Here is a 24,953-nt window from a genome sequence, read left to right on the forward strand (position 1 = left end):
GGCCATGATTACGATAAATACTACTTTCATGGATGCGCAGGGCTGGAATACTGCACCTGTGCTTACCACACTCAGGCTTGAGAATCGTCGGTGGCCCTGCCCTTCCCCAAAAGTGGTAATTGACGCTATATTGAAAACAGTGGCTATCAATGACAAGCAAATTGACGATCACCCTGCTTGCTGCAAATCCATACTATGTACTATGACTTTCCTTTAACATTGTAAACTTTTTTTTCATGAAACAACTTCTTGCAAAGCAAATGATGTGTCAAGCATAAAATATATGGTACACTGCCCTGTGCAACACTGACTACACCCAGCTGAACAGTCTTGCACTGAAAAATGTTTTCCGAACCTTTTTATCATATCTATTTATTTACGTTCATTTATGCACCAAACATTTTACAGCTACTCCTCTTACCAATGTCTTATTTCAGCAGTACACAAAAGTACTATATTGTTGCTAATTTTATTTCTTGGGTAAAAACCTTCTGGTGACATTTAAAATATGAGTACAGAATTGCTAATCAAACAGGTTTGCTAATCAACATTTTAATTAGCACATTCTGCTAATCAATTTTGAAAACGAACTTATGCCTTGCATCAACAAGAGGTCATGGAGTATCCCAGAGGTAACAACAGAAGTAAGTGGGTAGTCACACAAAGATTCTTGTTCCGCCATCCTTGGCTTATGATACAGCACACAAGAGTGCTGCGAGGCATCTAATCTTACCCAAAGGTAGTCAGCATCGTCCCAATGGCAGCCGGGATCACGCAGAGAAGGTTATCGGAGCCGGTGCTGGCTGCAGAACCAATGCTGGCAAAGATTTCCCGCATCACCTGAGCGTCTGAATGGCTGAGAGTATAAGATTTGGCACAGCCATCCAGCTGGCTATTGCCAACGCCTGTCAACACCTTCAAGACCTGTAAGACAGATATGTAAATATCAAATAACAGTCAACGAGTAGTCTGCACCAGATGCATGAGCCAAGATTCACACCAGCCTAAGCAAGGTCAGAAGGGCGGAGGTGGGTAGGAGCAATCGCAGGCTGAAGCAGGAAGCTAGAGAAAGCATGTTAGGGTGGAGTACACAAATAAAGGCATTTTACACAGAGTTGTAAAAAGTATAGCCCCACAAACTACTAGCAACTGCCTCTCTAGATCACACACCAGTGATCTGAACAAAACCACTCAATATACAGCAACAGTTATGCAAATTAAATCAATTGGCCCTTACTATAGAATGGCCATAAAGACGGCTGGCTTCATCAGCAAAAGCACGGATTGGAGACAGTGGAGTAGTTTCCTCATTTTATAAGCATCAGCTGCTCCGATTATTATCCCTGGAATCTAGGAATCCTTGGGCACCACTTGCCCAAGTCCTGGATCCTTCTGCTAGACATGCCGATTTAAGCCGTTCCTATGCTATCGCATGTCTCACCAATCATAAGTAGTAAGGAGCCAACGACTGGCAATGAGGTCAAACACTTACCGCCAGAGCTGCTTGCTGTACCAGTGCGGAGGTGGAGTACTCTTGCATGCCAACCATCACTGCTCTCACACCGCCCTCGGTCGCAAAGAGAACCCTCCAATCATACTTCGACATGAGGACATAAAGCAGTTGAAGGGCCATCACCACCAGCGTCTTCTCTTTCACTTGGTTGGTCAAAAGCTCCACAAGCATCTTCACCATTTTCTCCCTGAAAATGTGGCACATGCCAAGAGAATTAAAAACGGTCTCCATGAATTAGGATCTTACTCTGGATGACACGACCACTGTAGGAGGGGGAACTTATAGAAAGCTTTATTTAAGCAACGGATGGCCACTGAGATCTCATTCAGCCTAACCTTTTGAGGATCTGGCATCACCTCTGCATCGAAAGGTTAGAAACTGGGAGTAGCTACCCGTTACAGGTAAAACACACACACATACACACGCTGAATTCAGAAACATTCAAGGCCAACCCTAAGTTGGAATGCTGGCCACAAATGCAGCTAAGGATTCAATAATTGCACACAGTTACAGATGGGCATATACTGGGAATATTGCATTCCAAAGGAGAAAACCCCAGTGTGCATGGATGGGCACATCAACCTACTTATGCTGTTGCCAGTGCATTCATATTTTATTGGACCTGGAAGATGAAGGGCCCTGAAATACTCATTCAACTTAATGCTTAGGGATTTGCATCTAGGAATTATGTTTATGAGATATGGGCAAGTGGAGAGTAGACTAGAGTTGATTGCAGCACCAAGGCCATTCACCTCATCCTGCAAACATTGAAAGTAAAAATGCAAATGTGAATGTTGGCAAGAGTGAACCCAGAAGAGGGATGTTGATGAGAAGGGGACAAAGTCTTAAGTTCCAAGTAATAGTGTGTTGACAAAACATGAACCCGACCGAGGGATGTCCACTGTAACTTTTTGAAAAGCCATTGAAATTTGAGAAGGGTTTGAGCACGAACATGGGAGATCCAAGGGTAAAGCTATCACCCAAAAGTTAAACAGATCCATAGTGAACCCGGTGGCGGGAGGCTGAAACTAAGGAGGGGGTCAGCGCCCGGAAGAGGGGAACTCAGGGGTGAAGCCATCACCGAATGTGAATTGTGGAAACAAACTTTCATTTTATTAAAGGCACTTTTGTTTTGTTATTTGTCTACGTCAGGCCCTCGAAGGCAAGAGACTTTCAGGAGAAACTAGACCTGGCCATCGACAGTCCTGATCGCTACAAGTAGAAATGTCGTCTTGTGCTGGGGAAGCTCGAGACTGCTGTGCTCCAAGATCCCACATTGGCCTGTGCTCAAAACATGGGGAAGGGAGAACCAAGCTACTGCATCCTGACATAATTTGTGAGCATTTCTTTCTTTTCTTGAGAACTATTCCACACCCCTTTTTGTATTAGTTGTAAAGTTTGCCAATAGGTTTCTTAGTATAGGGCCTATTTATTTGACAACGCCACTAGGGCTGCCTTATTTTCATTTTGATGGTTGACGCTTGTGTCCATCTTAGATTTAGGTTTAGATTAGGCATTTTTCCAACCGGCATACAGTTTAATAAATGCCCTTGAACTGTGATCACTTGCATCTGTCTTTACTGTTGCCACCATAAGTTTGTCACAGTGCACCTTTATGTTTTACTGCATAATGCCATTTTGAGTACTATATAATAAAAATGGTAGTGCCACCTGTTTTTCGCCCTGTCCTTTGACCATCTTGACCTTTGTCCTCCCTGCCATCTCAGGTCAGGAAATGCCATATATGAAAAGCCCATTAACCAGCAAAGCGGCAGTGTGAGCCTCTGGCCGGATTTGGGGGGATGGGAATGTCTGGACCCAATCCACATTTTAGCAAGGGTTATGCGTGTGGCAAGGTATATGTGGGGAAATAGGTTATCCACGATTGGACAGCCCTTGCCAGTTTAAATGGTGCAGATCCTTTCCATTGGTGGGTTGGGGGTGCACCTGGCTTAAATTTAGGATAAAAAGAGGAGTCATGCAGCCATTCTTCAAATTGACATTAGAGACAATACTCCTAAAAATAGATGCATTCAACTGACTACCGTTTAAGACATCCAGCATTGCCATTACCCAAGTCCGGGTGAAACCCCTAGCTCTCTAGATCGTCCTCCTGAATAACCCAAGTGTGGAGGAAAAAGGACAGGACCTAGGAGTAAACGCTACTTCAGTTTGCCCTCTTGTTCAGATGTAAACTTCCCTGAGCCTGCATTCATGTATTTTAGATGTCTAGACAAACAAATGATAATGATTGGTCTCCTTCTACATGGAATGGGACCAAGTCTCAAAGAAAGGATTCTCTGTTTCTACAATTGTTATAGCTATCAAAGGATAATGGAATCTTGAGTACAGAAGAGAATGGTTAGGAATCCCACAATTGCAGGAGCCACGTCTTATCGCACATGGATGCCACTGGCCCGTCTCACCTGATGGTTGGGCCACTCTCAGTCTTGATAATCTGTTTCTCCCTGCTTGGCTCCTCCTCCAGAAGTTTGATGATGTAGCCTAGAGCGGTCAACTGCAGTTCGAGTTCGGAGCTGGATTTTCGGATCAAGTCCACAATGTCTCCAAACTTCTCCAGAGTGGACTTCTTGCCGCTCCCCTTCAAACTGCTCAGCACTGCTTTGAGAAATACAACCAATTAATAGTAATTACAGACAGGTATAACATCTAGACAGTGTCTTGGAGTGACACTGCGAGTTTAACTTGAAATGCATGACTTGCAGATACATTGGGAAGGAAGGTTTATCTTGGGAAAAGGAAACATTGGTTAAATTAAAATAATTTTCATCCAGATACACTTTCTACTTTGTTTCTGCTCGAAAATATTGCTTCAAAATGGCAAAATTAGGTGGTAGAGAAAGTATAAAATGCTTGGACTTTAAAATCAATAAATTGTACTTTTGTAAAAATAAAAAAGGGAGCATGCCCTGGATTCAGCTTTGGTACAACTAAGCCAATATGTTTAGTTAAAGCTTCTTGCAACAGAAGCTCTTATTTATAGCAGTTCAGTCATAAGTAAGAAACCTACCTTTGGTCTTTTCATTCTCCAGTATTGGTATATGTACTCCCTCAGTTTTAAGCAATTCATTGAAAAGTTGCAAGTCTGTTTTCTCTACTGCAGGGGTTGAGTGGTTGGTTGCTGCCGAAAGAGGGTCCTTCTTAGGTTTCTTGGAGACCATGGCTCCTTGAAAGGAGCTACCTGCGCCTGAAAATTCTGTGCGGATGGAGACGTCGGTCAGGCTGTCCTGCTCAGTCCCTCCGTTGCCAAGGAAGTATTTGATGTAGATGTGGGAGCTGTGCAGATCACTCAGGGTGCAGCCCTGACAGTGCTGGTTTAAGAACCACAGCAGCTTCTGAGCCAGATCCACAGGTACAACAATCTGTACCAAAGCTTCTTCTGATAAGAGCTGGAAGTAGAGAAACACAGAATTTCTACATTATCCATGGGTAGACTAAAAGGCAGCCCAGAGGCTAGCACCCATTAAACAAACAATGACTATTAGATGGTGCCACGGCTGTGCATTTTGTCACTGATGGATGATAAAACAATGGTAAGTTGAGTGACTAGTCTCCAATCGCAACTGAAATGGTTATCAGCCCCCAAATTGGTTGCCCTTGTCAGGGGCCAGTCGTTAATTCTATTGGATTTAATAATGGTTAAGAAATATCAGCAATGTAGAAAATCTAAATTGGAACATTAGGATTTTATTCTTAACGGCAATTTCTGAAAGTAGTGGGCCATGTTAAAGGAATGGTGCACTGCAAAAAAGCCTAGCTCCAACAAAAGGATCAAGGCGAGATGGCTTAGGCCCAGGGAGGCCTTAAAAATATCAAGGTTATGTTCAGGTTGTTCAGGTTTTATGAAACATATGAAGGTATTTTTTGAACAATCCTCTAGCGAGAGCTAAACTGAAGGTGCCACAGTGCTCCCAATCCAAAAGGGAAGCCAAACATCTCTTGTGGCAGAGCAGTTCGATTTCACTCGAGGGAGGGAGGGAGGGTGGAGGGCGGGTGTGGGGAGGAGGGGGGTGCGAGTAGGCTGACACAGAGGTACAATTAATGCACACAATTAAACCATACTGGTATATTGAAAAACAGCTATCTTTAATAAGTCACACACAAGAACATATATATGTTCAATAAGTACTTCAAGACTTTGTAGACAGAACTGTAGAAATGTGTCATAAAAGGAACAACCCAATCCTATAACAAAACCACAGGTCACATACCTAGTGAGGGATGCATTATTACATAGGGGTGAGAGAAAAGGGGAACTAGACATTAAGCCACATAGGATCAATAATCACTCTACTATACCTTGCTGGTGAGTAAGGGGATGTTTGAAACTAAGATTTTCATAGAAATGGTAAATCTTCCTGACCTGGATCAACCCCTGAACCTTTTGCTTTACTAGTGGGATATTTTTCCTTAATACCTCTGAATGGAAACCTTCTTCCACACTCACAGAATCTTTTACTCTTTTTATGGGTGTCATGTTTTTGACCCTTCAAAGTGTCTTTTTAAAGTTATCCTCCTTAACAACTTATTGGCAATACGTGCCTGTTGTTGCTGGGTTGCTCCCCTTTTAACTTTCCTTTGCTAACCTTCAGAGAACTACAGTTCCCAAGGGTAGAAGAACAAATGACTTTCTTACCTGATAACGTTCTTTTGATGGGATTTTCCTCCGACGTATTCCACATCTATGACGTATTCCACAACTATGACAGTAATCACCACAGCTGTGATGCTTCGGAAACATTGTCTGCGTCCTGCGACACGCTGGCCCTCGAGGGCCTCCGTCTAGCACCGACGTCACCGGATGTTATATGTAGGACGCACAACGTCCGTAGCCTCAGTTGTAGTTTTTTCCCCCAGAACATTTGGCACCAATCTTCTACCAGTATGACTACAGAAAGCCTTGCAGAAACGGAAGCTGCAATCGCATAAGAAATTTTGTAGAGGGGCAGGCTGGGAGGGTGCGATGTGGAATACATCGGAGGAACATCCCATCGAAAGAACGTTACCAGGTAAGACAGTAACTTGTTCTTCGAGGGGGAGTGTGTCCTCCGACGTATTCCACATCTATGACAGACTCCCAAAGCAGTACCAACGTAAGGAGGTGGGAAAAGAATTTAGAATGCCCAATCAAATTGCAGAATAGAGGACCGCCTTACCAAAGGCCAAATCTTACCCATGGATAGAATCCAGGGAGTAGTGTTTTACAAAAGTATGGACAGAGGCCCATGTGGCTGCTTCACAAACATTACGAATGGGAACACCCCTCTGCAGAGCAGTGGAGGCAGCCACACCCCTTGTATAATGAGCCAGTAAGCCCACCGGAGGGTCCTTACCCGCCAGACGGTAGCATTCAGAGATTGTCAAGATGATCCAACGGGACAAGGTCTGCTTAGAAACAGCTTGACCCAAACGCCTTCCAGCGTATCCTACAAATAGCTGATCGTCCACTCTGACCCGGGACATGCGTGAGATGTAGAAACTTAAAGCTCTCCTAGGATCCAACCTATGGAGCCTCATCTCTAACTTACCAGGCTTTGGAGGATAGAACGCCGGAAGAACTACCTTCTGGCTCAAATGAAATTCCGACGCAACGTTCGGAAGAAAAGAAAGACTAACCCTAAGGACAACCCTGTCCTTATGGAACACTGTGAAAGGTGGCTTGGCGGAGAGTGCCTGCAACTAGTAACCGCAACTAAAAATACAGTCTTAAAGGACAACAGTCTCAATTGACAAGAATGTAAGGGCTCAAACGGAGCTCCCATCAGGAACTTTAAAACGAAGTTCAAACCCAACCGGGCACCTGGAAGGTGACAGAGGAAACACATTAGTTAGCCCTTTCAGAAACTGAGAAATCAAAGGAATCTTAAAATAGGAACACTCCTCAGATGAGTGCTTAAATATGGACAACGCCGCCAGGTAACCCTTAATGGTACCCACTTGCAGGCCCTTGTGGGCTAATGAAAGCAAAAAAGACAGACCCACAGGAATTGAACACTGAAAAGGATCCACATTCTGTACCCGGCACCAGTCGCAGAACTTTCTCCAACGGCAACGGTACAGGGATTTTGTTGCGGGCCTTCTGGCCGAAAGCAACACCTCCATAACGTCTTCAGGGAGGTCCCAATCCGTATACCTCAGCCTTTCAGATGCCAAGCATGAAGGCTGAGAGACTTGACATCTGAATAGAGAACCCGACCCCCCCTCCCGTGAGAGCAGATCTTCTCGGTAGGGAAGACAGCGTGGAGGGCAGATGGACATGTCGAGAAGGACCGGGTACCATGCTCTCCTGGCCCACGCCGGAGCAATGAGGATCATTTAGGAACCGAACCTCCGCAACACTTGTGGAATGACAGGGACTGGAGGAAACACGTACAGCAGTGGGAAAGACCACTCCACTATGAATGCGTCCACTAAGGCTCCTCTTGGAGGAAATTCCCGCAAGCAGAATCTCTCTCACTTCCGGTTGACACTGGTGGCGAAGAGATCCATTTGTGGGGTCCCCCAAAGGGCGAAGATCTCCAAAAGAACTTCCTGAGCCAGCTCCCACTCGTGAGAGACCGTGCTCTGCCTGCTCAGAGCGTCCGCCGCCGCGTTTTCGTCGCCGGCCAGATGAACTGCCGAGATCAAAATTTCCTGCTGGATGGCCCAGAACCAGAGCTGCATCGCCTCTCTGCACAGTGGGAGAGACCCTGCCCCCCCTTTTTCTTGAGGTAGTGCATGGCCACTGTATTGTCCGTCATAATCAGAACACTCTTCCTCCGCACAGACGGCAGAAAAGCCTTCAGGGCTAACCTGACGGCCCTCAGCTCCAACAGATTGATATAGAGTCTGGACTCTGACGGAGACCAACGACCGCGGACTGTCAACTCGTTGGCATGAGCTCCCCATCTCGTGAGGGAAGCGTCCATCACAATCATTACCTCCGGCCAGGGTAGCCAAAACGTAGCCCCCTTCATCAGATTGCCTTCGACGGCCCACCACAGAAGATCCTGGGCGACCGAGGGCGGCACCTGAACGGGATCCGACATCCTGCCGGAGGACTGCGACCATTGGATCTTGAGAGCCCACTGCAGAGATCTCATCCGCAGCCTGGCCTCTGGCACCAGTAGAATGCAGGATGCCATGAGGCCGAGCAACCACAAGAACTCGAACGCTGGGAGACTCTGGGCATGTTGAAACGTGTCCACCATCTGCAGAATTTGATGAGCCCTCACCTGGGGAGGCGAACACTGCCCCAGCGATGTCAAGCACTGCTCCCATGTACTGGAGCCGCTGGGTAGGTGACAAATGAGACTTCTTTAAGTTGAGGGAGAAGCCCAGCTTGTGAAGGGAGTGGCAGGTGACCGACAGATGATCCAGGGCTTGCTCGGGAGAGCACGCCCTGATCAACCAATCGTCCAGGTAGGGGTAGACGTGAATCCCCCCTTTCCTGAGATACGCTGCCGCCACCCCCACCATTAGCTTAGTGAAAACCTTCGGGCGGAGGTCAATCCTAACGGCAGGACCCGAAACTGAAAATGCGAGTCGCCAACCGCGAACCTCAGGCAACTCTGTGTTTGGGATGAATCGGCACATGAAAGTAACCATCCTTGAGGTCGAGAGACACCAACCAGTCCTGAAGTTGAAAGGCCTCTAGAAATTGAGAGAGAGTAACCATCTTGAACTTGTCCTTCCTGAGGAGCTTGTTCAAACCACGGAAGTCAATGAAGGGTCTCAATCCCCAGTCTTTTTTTGGGATCAAAAAATAAGGGGAATACCATCCCTTGTTCCTCTCCGCTACAGGCACCAGTTCTATGGCGCCTTTCTCCGGCAGGGATTTGATTTCCGGCGCAAGGAGCGGATCCGGACTCTTCAAAGAGAGCTTCCCCAGTGGACTATCGTGAGGCCTCTGCCAGAAAGGAAGACAGTAGCCGTGGGCTATGATCTCCAGAAGCCACACATCTGAAGTAATGGCACGCCATTCTACAAGATGCTGCGCCAGCCTTCACCCAACCGACGAACCATGGGACATGGCCTCATGACTGCCCGAGCGGCTTCGTCACCTCGAGTACCTTGTTTTCCACCTCTGGTACTCCTACGTTGGCCCCTTTGACTGGCAGCTCCCCTCGATCTACCAAAGGAAGAGTAGTATCGAAAGAAACCTCCCTCCATTGCTGTCCCCTAGAACGAAAAGGCAGAGGTTGACGTACTGCAGTGCTCAACGACTTCACTGCAGCTTTGGAGGTCTGCATCCTCTCAAGGCTCTCGTCAGCCTTGCTGACAAAAAGATGGTCACCATCAAAGGGCATGTTGAGAAGCCGGGATTGTACATCAGGTGAAAACCCCGACTTCCGCAACCACGCAAACCTGCGCATCACGGTGCTCGCCGCCATGGAACGGCTGACAGTCTGCCACGTCCAGAACAGATTCAGACATGGCATCCTTGCCATCCTGCACGAGGGCAAGAAAACCATCCCGTTCCTCCCCTTCGGGAATATGTTCAGCCACCAAAGATACACAATTCCACAGAGTGTAAGTGAATCTTGCCAAGGCACAAACGGAGTTGGCTGCCTTTAAAGCCAAACCCCCAGAAGAAAATACGTTCTTCGGCCAACCGTCAAAGGGCTTGTTGTCCCTATCCGGAGGGATGGTAGGGTACGCAGCCTGCTTAGCTGGGGCCGTAACCGCCTGCACCACCAAACTCTCTGGAGTGGGGTGCGTAGAGAAGTAGCAGGGGTCGCCACTGGCTGGACGGTATTTTCTCAGTAGCGACTTATTCACTGCCGGGAGACTCTCCGGAGCAGTCCAAGCCGCCGCCACCCTTCTCTGTAAGGCCATATGAAATGGCAGCACCAGGTCAGTTGGCGTACCCTGGTCCAACATATCTGTCGGGTCATCCTGCAGAAAATCCACAGGTGGGGCAGACCACCCCAAGTACTCCGTCACCCTCGACATGAGACGCCTGTACGAAGACTCAGCGTGTGTACCAGGCTCAGGCCTGCCAAACTCAACCTCCGGGGAGGTGTCCAGACCACTGGTGTCATGCAAGGATTGACGCAGTAATTCCATCTGGCTATGAACAGACAACAGGTCATCAGGAACCTCAGGAGGTACAATCCCCTCCTCATCTGACCCTTCTTCCACCTCTGAGATGTAATCCAAAGGGTGGAATAAATCCCTGAATGAAGGTACAGAAAAAGGCTCAAACACAGGCCTCACTGATTTACTCAGGGCCTTCCTCTGAGGTTCCACGGCCCTCTGGGGTACCTCCGGTAAAGCCTCTTCAAAAGGCGTCGAGGGCATTGATGGAATCGGCATTGACGACTTTGACAACGGCTTCGAGGCCGGAGCCCCGAGCATGTCCTTTGACGGCCTGGGCGCCGATGGCTTCCTCGGAGCCGGAGCCTCGAGAGAGTCCCTCGACGGACATGGCGCCGATGGCGTCAATGCCTTCTTAGAAGGCCTCACAGGCATCAATGGTCTCGAGGGCGTTGAGGACCGGGACCTGGACCTGGCACGGCTATGGCGATCCAATCGGGACCTCAAAGGCTTCTGATGATCGTGCCGACCGCCTGAGCCGAAGGCTTGCGAGCAGTTGCCCTAGCGCGTTCCTTGCTGGCTTCTCTCAAAGGCACGGACGGAACGGTGCCCTGCAATTCGAAATCACCATCATCTCCTTGCGAAATGCATCCCATTCCGGTGATGAATGCTTGTTGGGACAAGCCACACGCCGTCTGGCGGAGTCCTCGGACAAGGACAGTGAAGGCGACCGGTGACTGCGCTTCCGAGAGTGCCTAGAAGAGGCAGAGGAATGGCGGGACCCACTCCGAGAACGAGACCCCCTGGACTTACGCCGACGCACAAGAGTCGCCCCTCGAATCGTCGGTCGAAAGCCCAGCGGATTTCAATTTACGGGGCTTGGACAACAACTTCTTCCGCTCCCGCAAGGCCTTCGACGTCAAGGACTGGCATTCATCGCAGTCATCAGTGGTGTGGCTCTCAAAGAGGCACCAAAGGCAGACGTCATGCGGGTCCGTCAGGGACATCTTGGAACTGCAGTCCCAACACTTCTTGAAGCCCGACCGCGGGGTAGAAGACGAAGATATTTTCACAATAACCGAGTTAGAAGAACCGATTCAACAGGAGAAGAACCGAGGCACGCGGAAAAAACAGAACTGAGGCTACCGGCGTTGTGCGTCCTACATATAACATCCGGTAACGTCGGCGCTCGACGGAGCGCCCTCGAGGGACAGCGTATCGACGTCATCGATGCAGGAGCCGAACCAGCACAGCGGTGGGGATTACTGTCATAGATGTGGAATACGTCAGATGTGGAATATGTCGGAGGACACAATCCCCCTCGAAAGGATCTTTGGATTACTTTTACATTTTATTTAGTGAAACCAGCGCACTGCACCTTATGTGGAGTGCTGGGGAGATGCAATGTATCCTCTTTCACACTAAAACTAACAATTCTGTTACAGGGACAAGCTGACCTTCAATGGCTGGTGGCAGTGATACCTTGTATTAATTTGGTGCACCTTTACCGTGGACTGTGTTCACATCTGCAATAGTGGCACCCAAGGGTGCTCATTTTACCAAAATGGCCAGTCTTCTTTTTTTGCCATTTTTGTGTTTCTTGTCCTTTCTCGTTCCTTCCCCTTTGTGTGATTTTTTATCTTTGGCAGGAGTCCCCTGTACTCGTAGCCCCTTCCCAGGCTCCAGTCTTTCTGAGAGGGCAGGAAGCGATGGAGGAGTCCAAAACTCCACAGCCCTTTGTCTTCCTCCTTGCCTGGATCAGGACACATCCCATTGGGGGGCTGGCTGTCCTGATTGGACCACCGGACCGCGCCTTCTTGTAAAATGCAGGGAGAGAAAAGTTGTGCTGTAGCTCCTGCTAAACACTGCGAACCTGGAAGCTGAAGATAAGTCGACCACTGGAACCGAAACCGAAGAATATGAAGGAAAAGCAGCTGAAACGATTTCCAGAAACCGGAGAGCCTGCTGTGTAACCGGACCCTGCTGTAGCCCTTCCTTCCAATCGACCTGGGGACTCCAAAAACAATGACCCTGACCCAGAGCCGGGTGTGAACCACTTGACTCAAGAAGTCCTGCATTTTGACCCATCCCACGTGTTGCTGCGACCTTACGTTGCTGCAATACCCCAATACCCTGGGACCTCAAACCATTGTGCAGTGCACAGTCTTTCGAATTTCGAATCTCGCGGAAAACTTCGTGGACATCCTGGTGGATCTCCAGACTCACAAATCTAGTCCTTTGTAATGACGACAATTTAACCGCGATTTTCTCTCTTCTTCTGTGCTCCTTGAAAAGGCACCAGAACCGCATTCAGCCGCAAGGAATCCCTTGCCTAGAGCCGTCATCACTGATCCCTGCTGCAAAGTTCCTTCAGAGGTCTTGTTTTCAGTCACCACAACAGGGAATCCACTGACTGGGTATTTGGCTGCAGACCCTGAAGTCCACCTGCTGCAAAATCTTCTTCAATGCTGAGGTACCGTGTTGGCTTGAGTATGTACTTAACTTAAGTCTCTTAGGATTTCTGTGTAGCTGTGGGGTGTTTTCTGTGATGGGGAGGCCTCTCATCCAGTGCACCCAGTCCCAATGCTAAAATCCTGCTGGGGAGTCTTCTGTGAAGCCCGTGAACCCTCTTCTAAGAAGTAAAGTACTCACCTGTTTGCTTAGTCTTCCTAAGGAACTCTGACATGTGCTACTTAAGAACCTATCCTGGCACTGCCTTTTGGACAGTAGATCCTAGTGACCACCCTTCTACCACTGAGAACACTCATGCTCCAAGAATAAGGGAAAGACTTTTACGCGATTGGGCCTTTATTTGCCTAGAAAAGAATAAGTGTTTAAAAGTTACTTGTAAAAGAGTTGGTTGGTAACTTTAACTCTAAGAGTGAACAGTTACAAAAGTTCTTACTTACCTTTTGATGCACTATTCTTGAAAGTATGGTTAACATTGTTCTTTCCTTAAAAACTGTTTTGCCATTCTAATAGAAAGTAGATGTGAAGGTTTATTACTCACCTGTGATTAGGTTGTGCCTCTTCCCAAAAGTAATGTGTTGGATTCACCAGATTATTCCTGCAGGGTAATTGTATGAGTGTCCCCCCAACTGGGTCTTGCTTCCCCTGACTTGCTGTTAGCCTGTCCAGAATATGTCTGTGTTAGGTTGGTGCCTCCCTAGAATAACTTTGAGTCATTCAGTAAAGTGTAATGTTAGGGAGCATTCTAAGAACTGTGCTAATTTCTCTCTACCTGAGAGACGCCCAGCAACTTTGCTGGATTTTGAGGACTTCACTTTTTAACCTGGAGAGAGCGAGACCCTTTTTCCCCACTCTCTCATGCATTTTAATGTAATTTTGAACACTGTTTCTTTTGGTTGTGGAGTCTGACAAACTCCATAGATATAATATTTTACATTGTGTCACACAGCACCTTCTATGCAGTGGCACAGGGAAGTCTTTCAGATTTCCCAAAGGTTTAAATACCTTCTCTTGGATAAACTACTGTTTCCAAGAGCAGTAAAGTGAAATTGAGCCTTCTTACATTTGTAACTTTCTAGACCCAGCCCACACTATCTTACAATAGGGTCCTGGAGGGGCTACTTAGTATCCCCTTTGTCTAGCTTCTCATGTAACATGTTTATGTTACCCTTTCCTCAAGGAATGGCTGGTGTCAGTGGTTTACTTTTTTATTACCGTTGTGTGTTTTTACCGCGGGCTTCGTTCGCAGCCACTGTAAAGCACCAATGGGTGCCATTTTTGTCAAAAAGGCCAAGTCTTTTTTTGTCATTTCTTTGTGGAAAGGTCCTTCTTGAGATTTACTCTGCACGCCAAACCAGGTTTGGTCCCTTTGTTTCGTCTTTGGTGGGATTCACGAGTGAAGCCCGCCTCTGGCTCCAGGGTGTCTGGCAGGACAGGAAGCAAGGGAGGTGCCCGAAACTCCCTATGCTTAAGTCTCCTAGGAGACAGAAATGCACTCTTAGGTGATTGGCTGGCTGGCTGTCCGGCAAGGACAGCTATCCTGTTGGGTGACTGACAGCCAGGCTGCAATGAATGGGAGAAACCTGCATAAAAGTCAAGGCTTTTTGGCTTTGAAGGCAGAGTCGACCACTGGACGAAGGAATCTGAAGAAGAACTTGGAAGAGACGCCTGCTGCAACTCCTGGACCGTTGGTTTGCCTGTTGAAGCACTGCTGCTGTGCTGAAGCCCCAAATACGTATCGACAGAGAAGTGTTACGCTCACCTGGTAACCACAGGGACCCCACCCAGCCCTGGTCGGATGATTTACACTCTCAAACCCTCTCCCGGTTCCTTAAGGGCTCTGGTTTAAGATGGGTCTGCAATATTGGAGAGCTAGATTCAATACCAGATTGTCTTTATGTTTTCCCATCTCCCTTGGCCTCAACTCCTTCCTCCCCCCCTTGGGCCTTCTCCTTACCTTAATATTGTAAAAGGTGGATTCTCCTTCCTGCTCCTTGTGGCAGGGGCGCGTAGATGTGGGGGGCGAGCAACGACCAAGTTACTTCACTGGTGCAAGCCCCCCCCTGTGGGAATCCAGGCCTGCTGCGACTCTGTAGGTTTGCTGCTTTACAGTCTTTATATGCAGTTCTTATGTTCCTCTTACTTCCAATAATAATGTCTTGCTTCTTTCCTTTTAGGTATGGAAAGGTATTTTGGTGTTGTCATGCAGTTGGAAGATGAGCATGGGCCGGTAGGCGAAAGTGCGGTGTGCGCAATGCTGTCCGGTGAGTAATGCACGATGCGCGGCGCGGTTTCGCCTTTTATATTGCTAACCTGTGTCTTTTCTCTCCTTTTAGGTTGCGATGTTCCTCGCCGAGCACCGTAATGTTCCAGCAATGATACTGACCAGGAGATGACTACCCAGGTAAGAATTGTGTGGCTTTCTTCATTCGGGAGGAAACGTGAGTAAACGCTTACTAATGTTGTTTTTCATTCTCCTCTTTTCAGGTTATGGTATTCCAGGATGCATGCGGTGCCAGAGGATGGGAGTTCGTACCTTCAGGTGAGTGGAACTGAAGTCAGTGATGGATTGAAGACAGGATACTGTTCCAGGTAAGTTTTGTAGTGTTCTCTCTCTCTCTGCAGGTCCTTGATTTCAGGTAAACTGTCACCAAAGAACTGGACACGGTGAGCGTTACGCTGCCCACAGCAGAATAACGCAAAGCATGTTCTGCTGTTTGGGTGCAGTTTAAATAGTCTTAGATAAAGTAGTCCAGGTAAAATAGTCCCAGGCCCGCCACACCCAAAAGACTAGACCGCATAGCTCAGTTCCTTGCAACTGAGCTATGTGTGTGCCTCCATGCTGGCTGAATCCCCCAAGTTAAATAGTGCCAAGTAAATAGTCCCAATTTCAAAGGCGCCAGTAACTGAGCTATGTGTGTGCCTCCATGCTTGCTGAACCCCCCATCCCCCAAATTAAATAGTCCAAAGAAAATAGTCAGAATTCCAAAGGTGCCAGGACTGAATCCAAGAGTCTTGGATGAGGTTTTAAGGCTTTTGACCTGGCCCTCACTGGAAGGCTTACTTGCCAGTGAGGGCCAGATGCAAGGGTCATGACAAGAAGCCCCTGGAAGGACTTCTCCCTTTGAGTTGGTGGGATCAATCAACTCCAAAGTATGCCACCTGGACATCCTCTTGAAGCTGGTTGAATTTCCACTGCAGTTGCTGATGGCACCGAATAGCCAGAGAGAGGAATACCAGATTGTGTGTGTTGCTTTTAAGCTGGCCAAGAGCTCCAGGAAGATCCTCCGGACTCCCAGGAAGCAGGACTGATCGAGACTGAGTCCTCTCAACAGAGTGCGGGACCCCAGATGCAAGGAAAGCCCATCTCGACAGCCAGGAACCACAGTGTTGCTATTTGGGGTAGACACGAGTTGCTGAAGTCTTCCCTCTTGTCCCCACGACGGAGGACCAGGAACACCAGGATCTGCAGAGCTGCACAGGAACACAAGTCATCTGCTGAACTATTCTTCAACCTAAGGGTACTGTACAGTCTAAGGGAATTTACCTCTTGTTGTGCCACTTTGCTTGATCTCAGTTGAGACTTGTCTCGGTTGCTCTTGTAGAGTTGCTTGCATATTCTACTACTCACAGGCCTAACTGCTTGTGACCCTACATTTGATTCTACTTTTGCTACAAAGCTTTCTAAAACATTGTGCAAGACTTTTACGTACCTGCAAGAAGTGTTTCAGTTCACCTTGACTTTTGCTAACTTAACATTGGCTGGCCCGGCTCCCTGAATGACTCTTCTCACCTCTGCTCATGTGTTTTGCCTTCCTTCCAGTAAAGGGTCAGCTGACTTTGCATTGGGAGGTTATTGAAATTACTTACCTGGTTAGGAATATATATTTTTTTATTGTGACTAGACAATTTGACAAAATAAGACTTTTGTTAGCTAAGTTAGAAAAAGGAAACTTCTTGGTTTCAAATTTGTGAAGTGTTATTTAGGGATTTTCCCTCTAGTTTGAGGCTCTGAAGGATTTTAGCTGTGGCTATGGTCAGGGATAGATTCTCACCACTCATGGTCCAGTTCCATCAGGCTTCTTCGGATAATGTCGAGAGTTGCAGCCTATGTGATTGAAGATGGGTGAGCCCGAGTTGTGTTGTCCCTGGACAGAGCATGAGAAGGTGGCGCACTGTTTCAATCGAATCTGGGTTGTTGCAAAAACGACAACTGTTGCACTTTGATTGTCTTCGGCAGTACAGGATTTCGTTCGTTTTCATAAGGTTGAAGACGAGCCCTCAAAAATGTTGTTTGAAGCCCTTTGTCTGGGAATTTCTTTAGATATTTTCGAACCTCGTTTACTTTATGCGAGTCCCAAGAGAGTCCCATAGAAGATTTATATTCATTGGCTCTGTCCAGGGTGACAATCCAATCCCAGATCTTCAATTTTCCCTTGACTTTATCTGGAATATATTCAAGCTCCCGTTGGGAGCTTCCGATTGTATCTAGCAGGTTCAAGTAGTTTTTGGACTAAGTTCTAAGAGTCCTGCTTTTGCCATTTGTAAGTTCGTTGTGTAGTATGTCAAGGATTTTCGGTCTTGGGTTACGTAAGATGTTCCCCATGAAGAGTAATATATTCCTCTCCACAACTGATTTCATTGATGGAAGGCATAATTCTCTTCGAATTATAGCCATGGGTGTCGAAGGTGGAAGTCGCAGAACTTGCCGCCAAAATAAGCCTTCGAGTTTTATCCACAATGTAGAGGTTAGTTGGGGCATGGCTTCCGCCCCATAGGTTATTGCCAGCATAGCTTTTGTTTTGAAGAAATGTATTACCGGAAGTAATGAACATTTTCCAAATTTTCTTTCCAGGATTCCTGCTTGAACGGCGAGAGTTCTGTTTTTTGTGAATAGATGTTCCTGCATCGTAGCCTCAATGAAACTCAGTGAAATTTTGACCCCCAGGTAGCTGAGACTCTCGACCAATTCCAATTTTTCCAAGTTCATAAACCACTGGAATTTTCAATTGGATTTTGTTTTGATCTTTTCGATAATAAGTACCTTTGTTTTGCTTGGATTGAAGTCCAGGTCGTTTGTCTTGAGGTATGTTGCCAAGCTGTTTAATTGGCGCTGTAGGCCTATGGCTGTCTGATCCATGAGTATTATGTCGTCGGCATAGAGGAGCCGGGTGACCTTGGCCTCCCCTATTGTTGGTGGAAAAGAAGAAGTGTCATTTTCGCTATCCTTGATGTCGGCCATATAGGCATTGTAGGGGGGGGGGGGCATAGGGCAGCCCTGCTCAACTCCCCTAAATGTTGGTATGGAGGAGGATAATTGGCCATCTGCATTCAGGCGCACCCTCATTGAGGTTTCGGAATCTAGTGCTTTGATAGGGTCAAGGATGGTAGCTGGACACCTGGATTTCTCTAGTTTTGACCAAAGTTTTGCCCTGTTCACACGATCGAACGCCTGAACCAGGTCTATGGATGCAATGAATATTTTTGGTTGATCTTCCATAACTCTCACCTTTAGTATATTGATCATCATGATGTTGATTGAGGTATACAGGTGTTTTACAAAGCCGGATGGACTCTTTTTGCCAGGCTTGGAATACGTCCAGGATCAGGGTTCCAAGTAGTTTGCCAATAACGTTGAATAATGCTATTGGTCTGCAGTTTTTAGGGTCGTTGTTCGGTCCCTTCTTATAAATGGGAACGATGTTAGCTGTCTTCCATGATCCGGATATATTTCTGGTGGCGAGGGACCTATTGAAGATCTCAAAAATCATAGAGGCCCATTGTTCTGGATCTTTCTTTAGATGAATAAGTGATATTCCATTGGGCCCAGGAGCTCTAGAATTGTTGAGTCGCTTTATTTTTTTCAGGATGGTTGACTTGTCGTAAGGGATGGCCCAAGCGCCAGGGATTTGTTTGGCCCCATTATTTGGAGATATAGGGGGCTGTTTGAACAGGTCAGTGAAGTGCTTCGCCCATGTGTCCTCACTGATAGTACATGAGATTGCAGAAGCTGTTGGGGCTGTTTGTTTAATGATGGACCAGAAATCTTTGGAGTTTCTCTTGCAGATGGCCAAAAGCATTATTTCTGCATCTTGTTGGTAGAGACTCCATCGAGAGGATTTTAGCCAGTTTTTGTAGCTTTTTTTTAGTGCCGACGCTCGAGTAATGTTTTCAGCCGATGGCACTGATATGGCTAATCTTGATGCTTTTCTAAAACCGGCTTTTCTTTGCTTTATTCCCTCGTTGCGACTGTGCAAATGCTGATTTCCAAGGCCGTTTCTTGTAGGTCTAGGCTGTAGATGCGGGACCAGTAATGGATAGTAATCCAAATGTATTGCTCTCACGACGTCTGCTTCAAGGAAGTAATTGTCCTTATAAGTAGATGTGATTAGAAGGAGGGCTTCTTTAGTGATTTTTCGACAAGTACCTTGAAGATTAACTTCGAGCCGATGTGGCATTGCCAGTGGTGTTTCTTTGGTACAGGACCAGGATGCTGATAAAAAGGTATGATCACTGCGAGTGGTTTTGATCACTTCAAATGAATCGATAAGTGCATTAAGTTCTTTGGAGGCATAGAGGTGGTCAATAGTGCTCTTGCAGCCCGCGCTCTCCCAAGTAGGTTCAGGCTCAATGGAATTATCCAATTGGTTTAAATTGTATAAGTCCCAGGAATTCATGAGTTCGGCCCATGCACATCCTCTCGAAGTTGATTTAACTCTTTGATAGTGTGTTTGGGTTTACAACATTTGCCCCTCATTGTGCAGGGATAGCTGAGTTGAGGTCACTGCATAACAAAATGTGGTCCAGATTGTGGGCTCTTACTGCTTCGGTTAGGATTGAATCCACTTCACTCAGGAATACTATGGTTGATTGAACGCAAGGATTCCAATATACATTCATGAGTAATATTGAATCTGCTCTTGTGGTCATGAGGTCTCCAGGTTTGGTTCCAAGTCAATAGGGCTGCTTGAATAAAGGTCGATGAAGCTAAGCTGCACTTTATTCTCAGGCTTCCTCCTATCCATACTGCTATTAGGAGACTAGAGCTCGGGCGTCCTTTAAGTCCTTTAGATGCGGGGGCTAGTAATGTTTCAAAGCCGTCTATAGTTGGCGGGAGACAAAGCCAGGTTTCAAGAGATCAAATTGACCCATATTGATCTCACCAGCCTGAGTAAAATGGGAAATGACCTCGGGTATTCCAGAAGCCGATTTTTAGTGTACATTGTAGCATTTTGTCATTGGGTATTTTTGGTTGCTATTTTCTGATATAACGGGACAAAGCAACTGGAATCCAGGCCCATCTGTTGTCTTTGTCACTGGTCTTGGGTTTGTCTTTTCTGAAAGGGCACCTGAAATGTTTTTTCTAGGTTTTTTTGAGCTCTCCGGTTTAGCTCGGGGACCTACAGGTTGTCGTGAGACATCTCTTTCTGTGTTAGAATGAGAAGTTCCAGGAGGCGACGCCGAGGACCTCAGTGTGGTTCGAGCCCAGCTTACATCAAAGGGCTTGTTTCTTGATAGTGATCTATCTCTAACCCGGAACCATTTGCTCAAGTTTGAAGACCCAACAGAGTTGGTTCTTGAATGGCTCTTCACAGTCGGAGGTAGATAGATGTTACCTCTCCCCTTGCACCCGCTAGGTTCGTTTGATCGAGTACTTTTCTCACACTTTGTATTGTGAGAATCCATGACTCTTTCATCTGACGTAGTTTCGCTGAGATGATAGCCAATCTTCTGTAGGTTTCCCGAGGACGGAGCAAAACTTTCTTTGTTGTTTGCAATGTAATGTGTAGAAAGATGCTATCAGTCCTCCCTTTGTGCGCAAATTCTACAACCTTTATATCCTCACTGCGAAACTGATGTTCATTCAGGGTCCTCTTGAAGAGCTTCAACATTTCTCTTCTATTTAAGATGGATTTGTCATTAGTGTTTGCGATCTTTTCTAGCTTTAACATTCTAGTTGCGTGGCTTGTTTTATTCTGAACCCTCTTTCCTTTGACACTCCTCTCAAGAACATTCTAACTGCAACAGTGATGTATTAATGTCAAGAGCACCCTAACTATTGAAGTCACCCGAGGGTGTAGGTAGTGCCTGTACGCCATCCCGAATGTGTATTTGCTGATTTAGAAAACTAAGAGTGTGTATTTTTTCAGTGAATTTGTGTGTTGCTTTATATTGCTCCCTTCTGACGAAGGCTTACCCTGACTGTTAAAGAAATGTATAATTGTTTAATCAAGAAACCTTGTGTGTGAGAGTTTATTTGAAAACGTGTCACTTTGAATCTATGTGTAACTCCCCTACAGCTCACATTGACCCCTCTTGAGATAAGCCTGGTAACTTGACCACACTACCAACCTGTGTCGTACAGACTTATACCAAAGGTTGGGTTCGTATTGCCAGGAGGTAAGGGTTGTTGTAGTGCACCCAAAGGGTACTGCATACAATCTTGCCTAATATGTAACATTAGGGTTTACTTTCCCTGTGCTATGTAACCCAGAGTGTGTAGTTCTGACTGTCCCTTATAAGTCCTACATCAGTCACGTATCTAGTTGGGAAAGATCTAACCTGGACTCCTTGTGAGATTTAAAAAGTATATGGTTTTTACTTACCTTGAGTTAACTGTGTAACATCCAGAAATAAGTCACCAGAGTTACTGCTTATCTCAATCTGTGTTTCACTGATCTCAAAAGCACCTGTAATTGAATATTACATCCTTAGGTTTTACTCAACTAGTATAACTGGGTTATCACAAAAGTAGTTATAGGTTTTAACTGTCCCTGAATAACTGTTCCACTATTCGAAAAAGTATATTGTCCAGTTTACTGATTATGTGCTTTGTACTGAGAGTCACATTTAATTGTGAAAGTAACCATTGGTTTTTACCCCAAGAATAGGTGTGACCTATACTGAATGTGTATGAAAAGGTTTCGACTTCCCTAGAACTACTATTAGGTGTTCAAAATAAGGTTTATACTTTGGTCTGTGTACCTTCAAGTATAGTGTTGTGTTATTATAATTGCGATTACCTATAATGTGTGATAGTACTTATTTACCCCTAGGTTTATCTGGGCCTACATGTATTTAAATAAATCATTTATTTTTACATACGTAGTGTTTCTTTGGACCATTATTACAATTTAATTTGTACTGATTCTACAGCCCTCTCTCCCTCCTAAGATAAGCCTGGCTGCTCGGTCTACGCTACCCTGAACTCATGTGGTACAGCCTTATACTAAGTAGAGTCTTGTAGTGCATCAGTTGAATTGTTTTACTAAGCCCTTAATTGGATTTAAGAAAAACTGTCCTAACAGAAACCTTTGATATTTACTGCAAACAAAGGTCTCACTTTGCGTGGCTGGCCTGTGAGTGGCAGCATGGCACCACATTTGAAGTGTGCGTATGGTGACATGCACCATTAAAGAAAGCATTTTATCACCCATCACCATGGGACGAGTGCATTTATTTTAGGTCAAGAATTCAAACTAAGGAACCCGTACCCTGCAGGTTTAGTGGGATTTTTAGGAATTTGCAAGGCTTGTTATGGGTTACTCACTACTTTACTATCACAAACATTTATTAAACAATAAAATGCACAGATCGTTGCTAAAACAAATCAAAAGATAGCCAATGTACTTAAAAGGTCACCCTAGGATCATATAGCTAGCATCAGATGTCTGTACCTAGATAGCATAGAGTCTCTGGAAGTCTTTTAGGTGCCAACAAAAGGTTCATGCGAGTAGCCTAAGAAAGGCTACTCTACTAAGGAGTCCATGACAAAGAAGGCAGCCAGTGCAGCGCAAAGTGCAACATAGTTGTTGAAAGGTGACTTAAGGGAGTTCATCAAAAAACTACATTGGGCTACCAATGTGGTTTATTGGCTTTCACCCCTGGTTAAGGCAAAAAGCAACGTACAGCTACCAGAAGTCTAGTTCCTAAAACCAATGTAGAATGATATAATCATCCTTGGGCCAAAATGAGGCACTGCTATCCCAAGAGCACAGATATGGACCATATACTCCATGTCAAAAGCGTTGCAGGGGAGGGGGAGTTCACTAGAAGTCCCCTTGGCTACAAAAATGACAATGGAGAGTGTAAAGACTGGTAGGGGGTGTCTGTACTTCCGCTCTCTATATGGTAGAGGAGAGGCACAGGAGACCCCAGCCAAGATTCTCTATAAGGTAGCAATGGACAAGCAATCAAGGGCTAGCTTCTCAGGAGGTGATGCGGGCTGGTTCTTAAGTACAGTGTAGTCCCCGAACCCCCACAAAGGAATGTCCACACACTGTATTACTGAAGACACAGTCTTTATATAATTAATATTCAAAGGTATGCACATGATCACAATAACGCACTTTGTACTCGGAAGTCAATAATGATAGATATATACAATTCTAAAGTGGTAGCACTAATGTTATCCAATCTCATTAAAGTGCATCAACTGTACGGTTAAAATGTCACACAGATTAATAACGAGGAAACCAGCAATAGAGATAGGCAGGAACGTAAGATGGTTGAAACAATAGGCAGAATGCTGGCCCCTACCACTAGGCACAGTTCTGTGTGGAGATCCCCCCCCCACCTGGGCAACCTGTAAATAAAGATATATAGCAGAAGGCCAGTCCATATATTGTCCGATAGTCTTACTTCCTCCTATTAATTTTACCCCCCCCCAATGTACCTGGTGGAGTAGAGTTCTCCGACGATGCGTCGACCGATCCTTCTTGAGTGCCTCCCTTTAAGGCGGGAGTCACGGGTCGTCGAACGTCCGACGGTGAACAGGTTGAACTAAGGCAGGGAAGTGGCAGCTTCGCTGCTAGCGGTGCTCGTCGACGACACGAGCGTTGGCGTCCTGCAAGGAAGAGGCGTGCGGGGCACCTCGGTGACGATAGTTCTGGACCACAAAGAGATGATGAAGAACTGTGGCCCAGCAAGGGCGTTGAGTCGTCGGCGTCTCTGTGGTCCGGTGGATGCTCCTCGGCGCGTCGACGGTCGGGCCTTCTCCAGCGGGAGACAAGCGGGTGACGATGCAGACGAGAGCGCCCGATGATCAATGGAAGATCTTAGGCAAACGGGAGCACGGCGGCTCCGGTCGGCAACGGCGGTCGTCGACAGTGGCGGACAACAGTCTGAGTGCTTCTCCTTGGAGTTCTGCAGCAGTCCCCTTATCGGGTCGGCAGCCTGTCGAAGGTCTATCTACCAGGGAGCGTTGGCAAAGATCAGCTGTGCACGATAGTCCCTCGTAGCTCGGGAAGAGGGCGCCTTACCAGGTCCTCTCTGGGTCAGTCCTTGGGGGCACAGCAGCTTTCAGATTGTGAAGGAGAGCAACAGCAATTCTTCTCGTCCAGCAGGGCTTCAAAGTCAAGCGTCAGTTAATCCAGTTACTCGTCGCAGTGGACTTCAGCTTCTGAACACGATTCCTAGCAGTGAGAGGTCCCCAGATATACTGTTGATCTCCCATTCATTCCGCTGGGTCACACTCAAGCATCCAATCACGACTACGGGCATTCATACAGGCAGGCAGCCAATCAGGCACACGAGGTATTCAGGCCATTCACTTCTCTCCAGACACTCACAACAAGTTATGTGTATTGGGACAAGTACCAAGCCATTCAACACTCCTAAGCTGCATTCATACCGGTTTCGGGCAGGGTTGTCTCAGTCATTGTGTCAACCAGATACTAGACACCCACAACACAGAATGCATATTCGTCACACACTCTATTCACCCAGGTCCCACCCACAGGAGGTACCCACAACTTACATCACCGGGAAGGCTCCAGCTAGTCTGGACGGGTCTTCACAACAACACCATATATGGCACTTCCACCTAACAGCCAGTCAGGGGCTTCCCAGGACTTTGGGAAAACAAGGTTGTTTTCCATCAGGAATCAACTGATCCCAATGGCAGGGCCGGGGTATCCCAAAATGGAGGATA

At 46.6% G+C, this 24,953-nt stretch overlaps 1 protein-coding gene across 3 annotated transcripts in view; it reads right to left on the bottom strand.

Moving 5' to 3' along the window:
- Window positions 1-24,953, bottom strand: part of CUL9 (cullin 9) — a 1,917,728-nt gene that overhangs the window by 1,578,835 nt on the left and 313,940 nt on the right. For 2 of the 3 annotated variants that reach the window (XM_069608881.1, XM_069608879.1), the window contains exons 7-10: window positions 4,545-4,923; window positions 3,940-4,135; window positions 1,493-1,700; window positions 734-924 (exon numbers count right to left, since the gene is read on the bottom strand). In XM_069608881.1, the coding sequence (XP_069464982.1) occupies window positions 734-924; window positions 1,493-1,700; window positions 3,940-4,135; window positions 4,545-4,923 (974 nt within the window). The remainder of the gene's footprint in view (window positions 1-733; window positions 925-1,492; window positions 1,701-3,939; window positions 4,136-4,544; window positions 4,924-24,953) is intronic. The other variant, XM_069608880.1, reaches the window with a different exon arrangement.

This window comes from Ambystoma mexicanum, chromosome 4q (genome assembly GCF_040938575.1).
Source record: "Ambystoma mexicanum isolate Mex_15411 chromosome 4q, UKY_AmexF1_1, whole genome shotgun sequence".
In the NCBI taxonomy this organism is placed as follows: Eukaryota; Metazoa; Chordata; class Amphibia; order Caudata; family Ambystomatidae; genus Ambystoma; species Ambystoma mexicanum.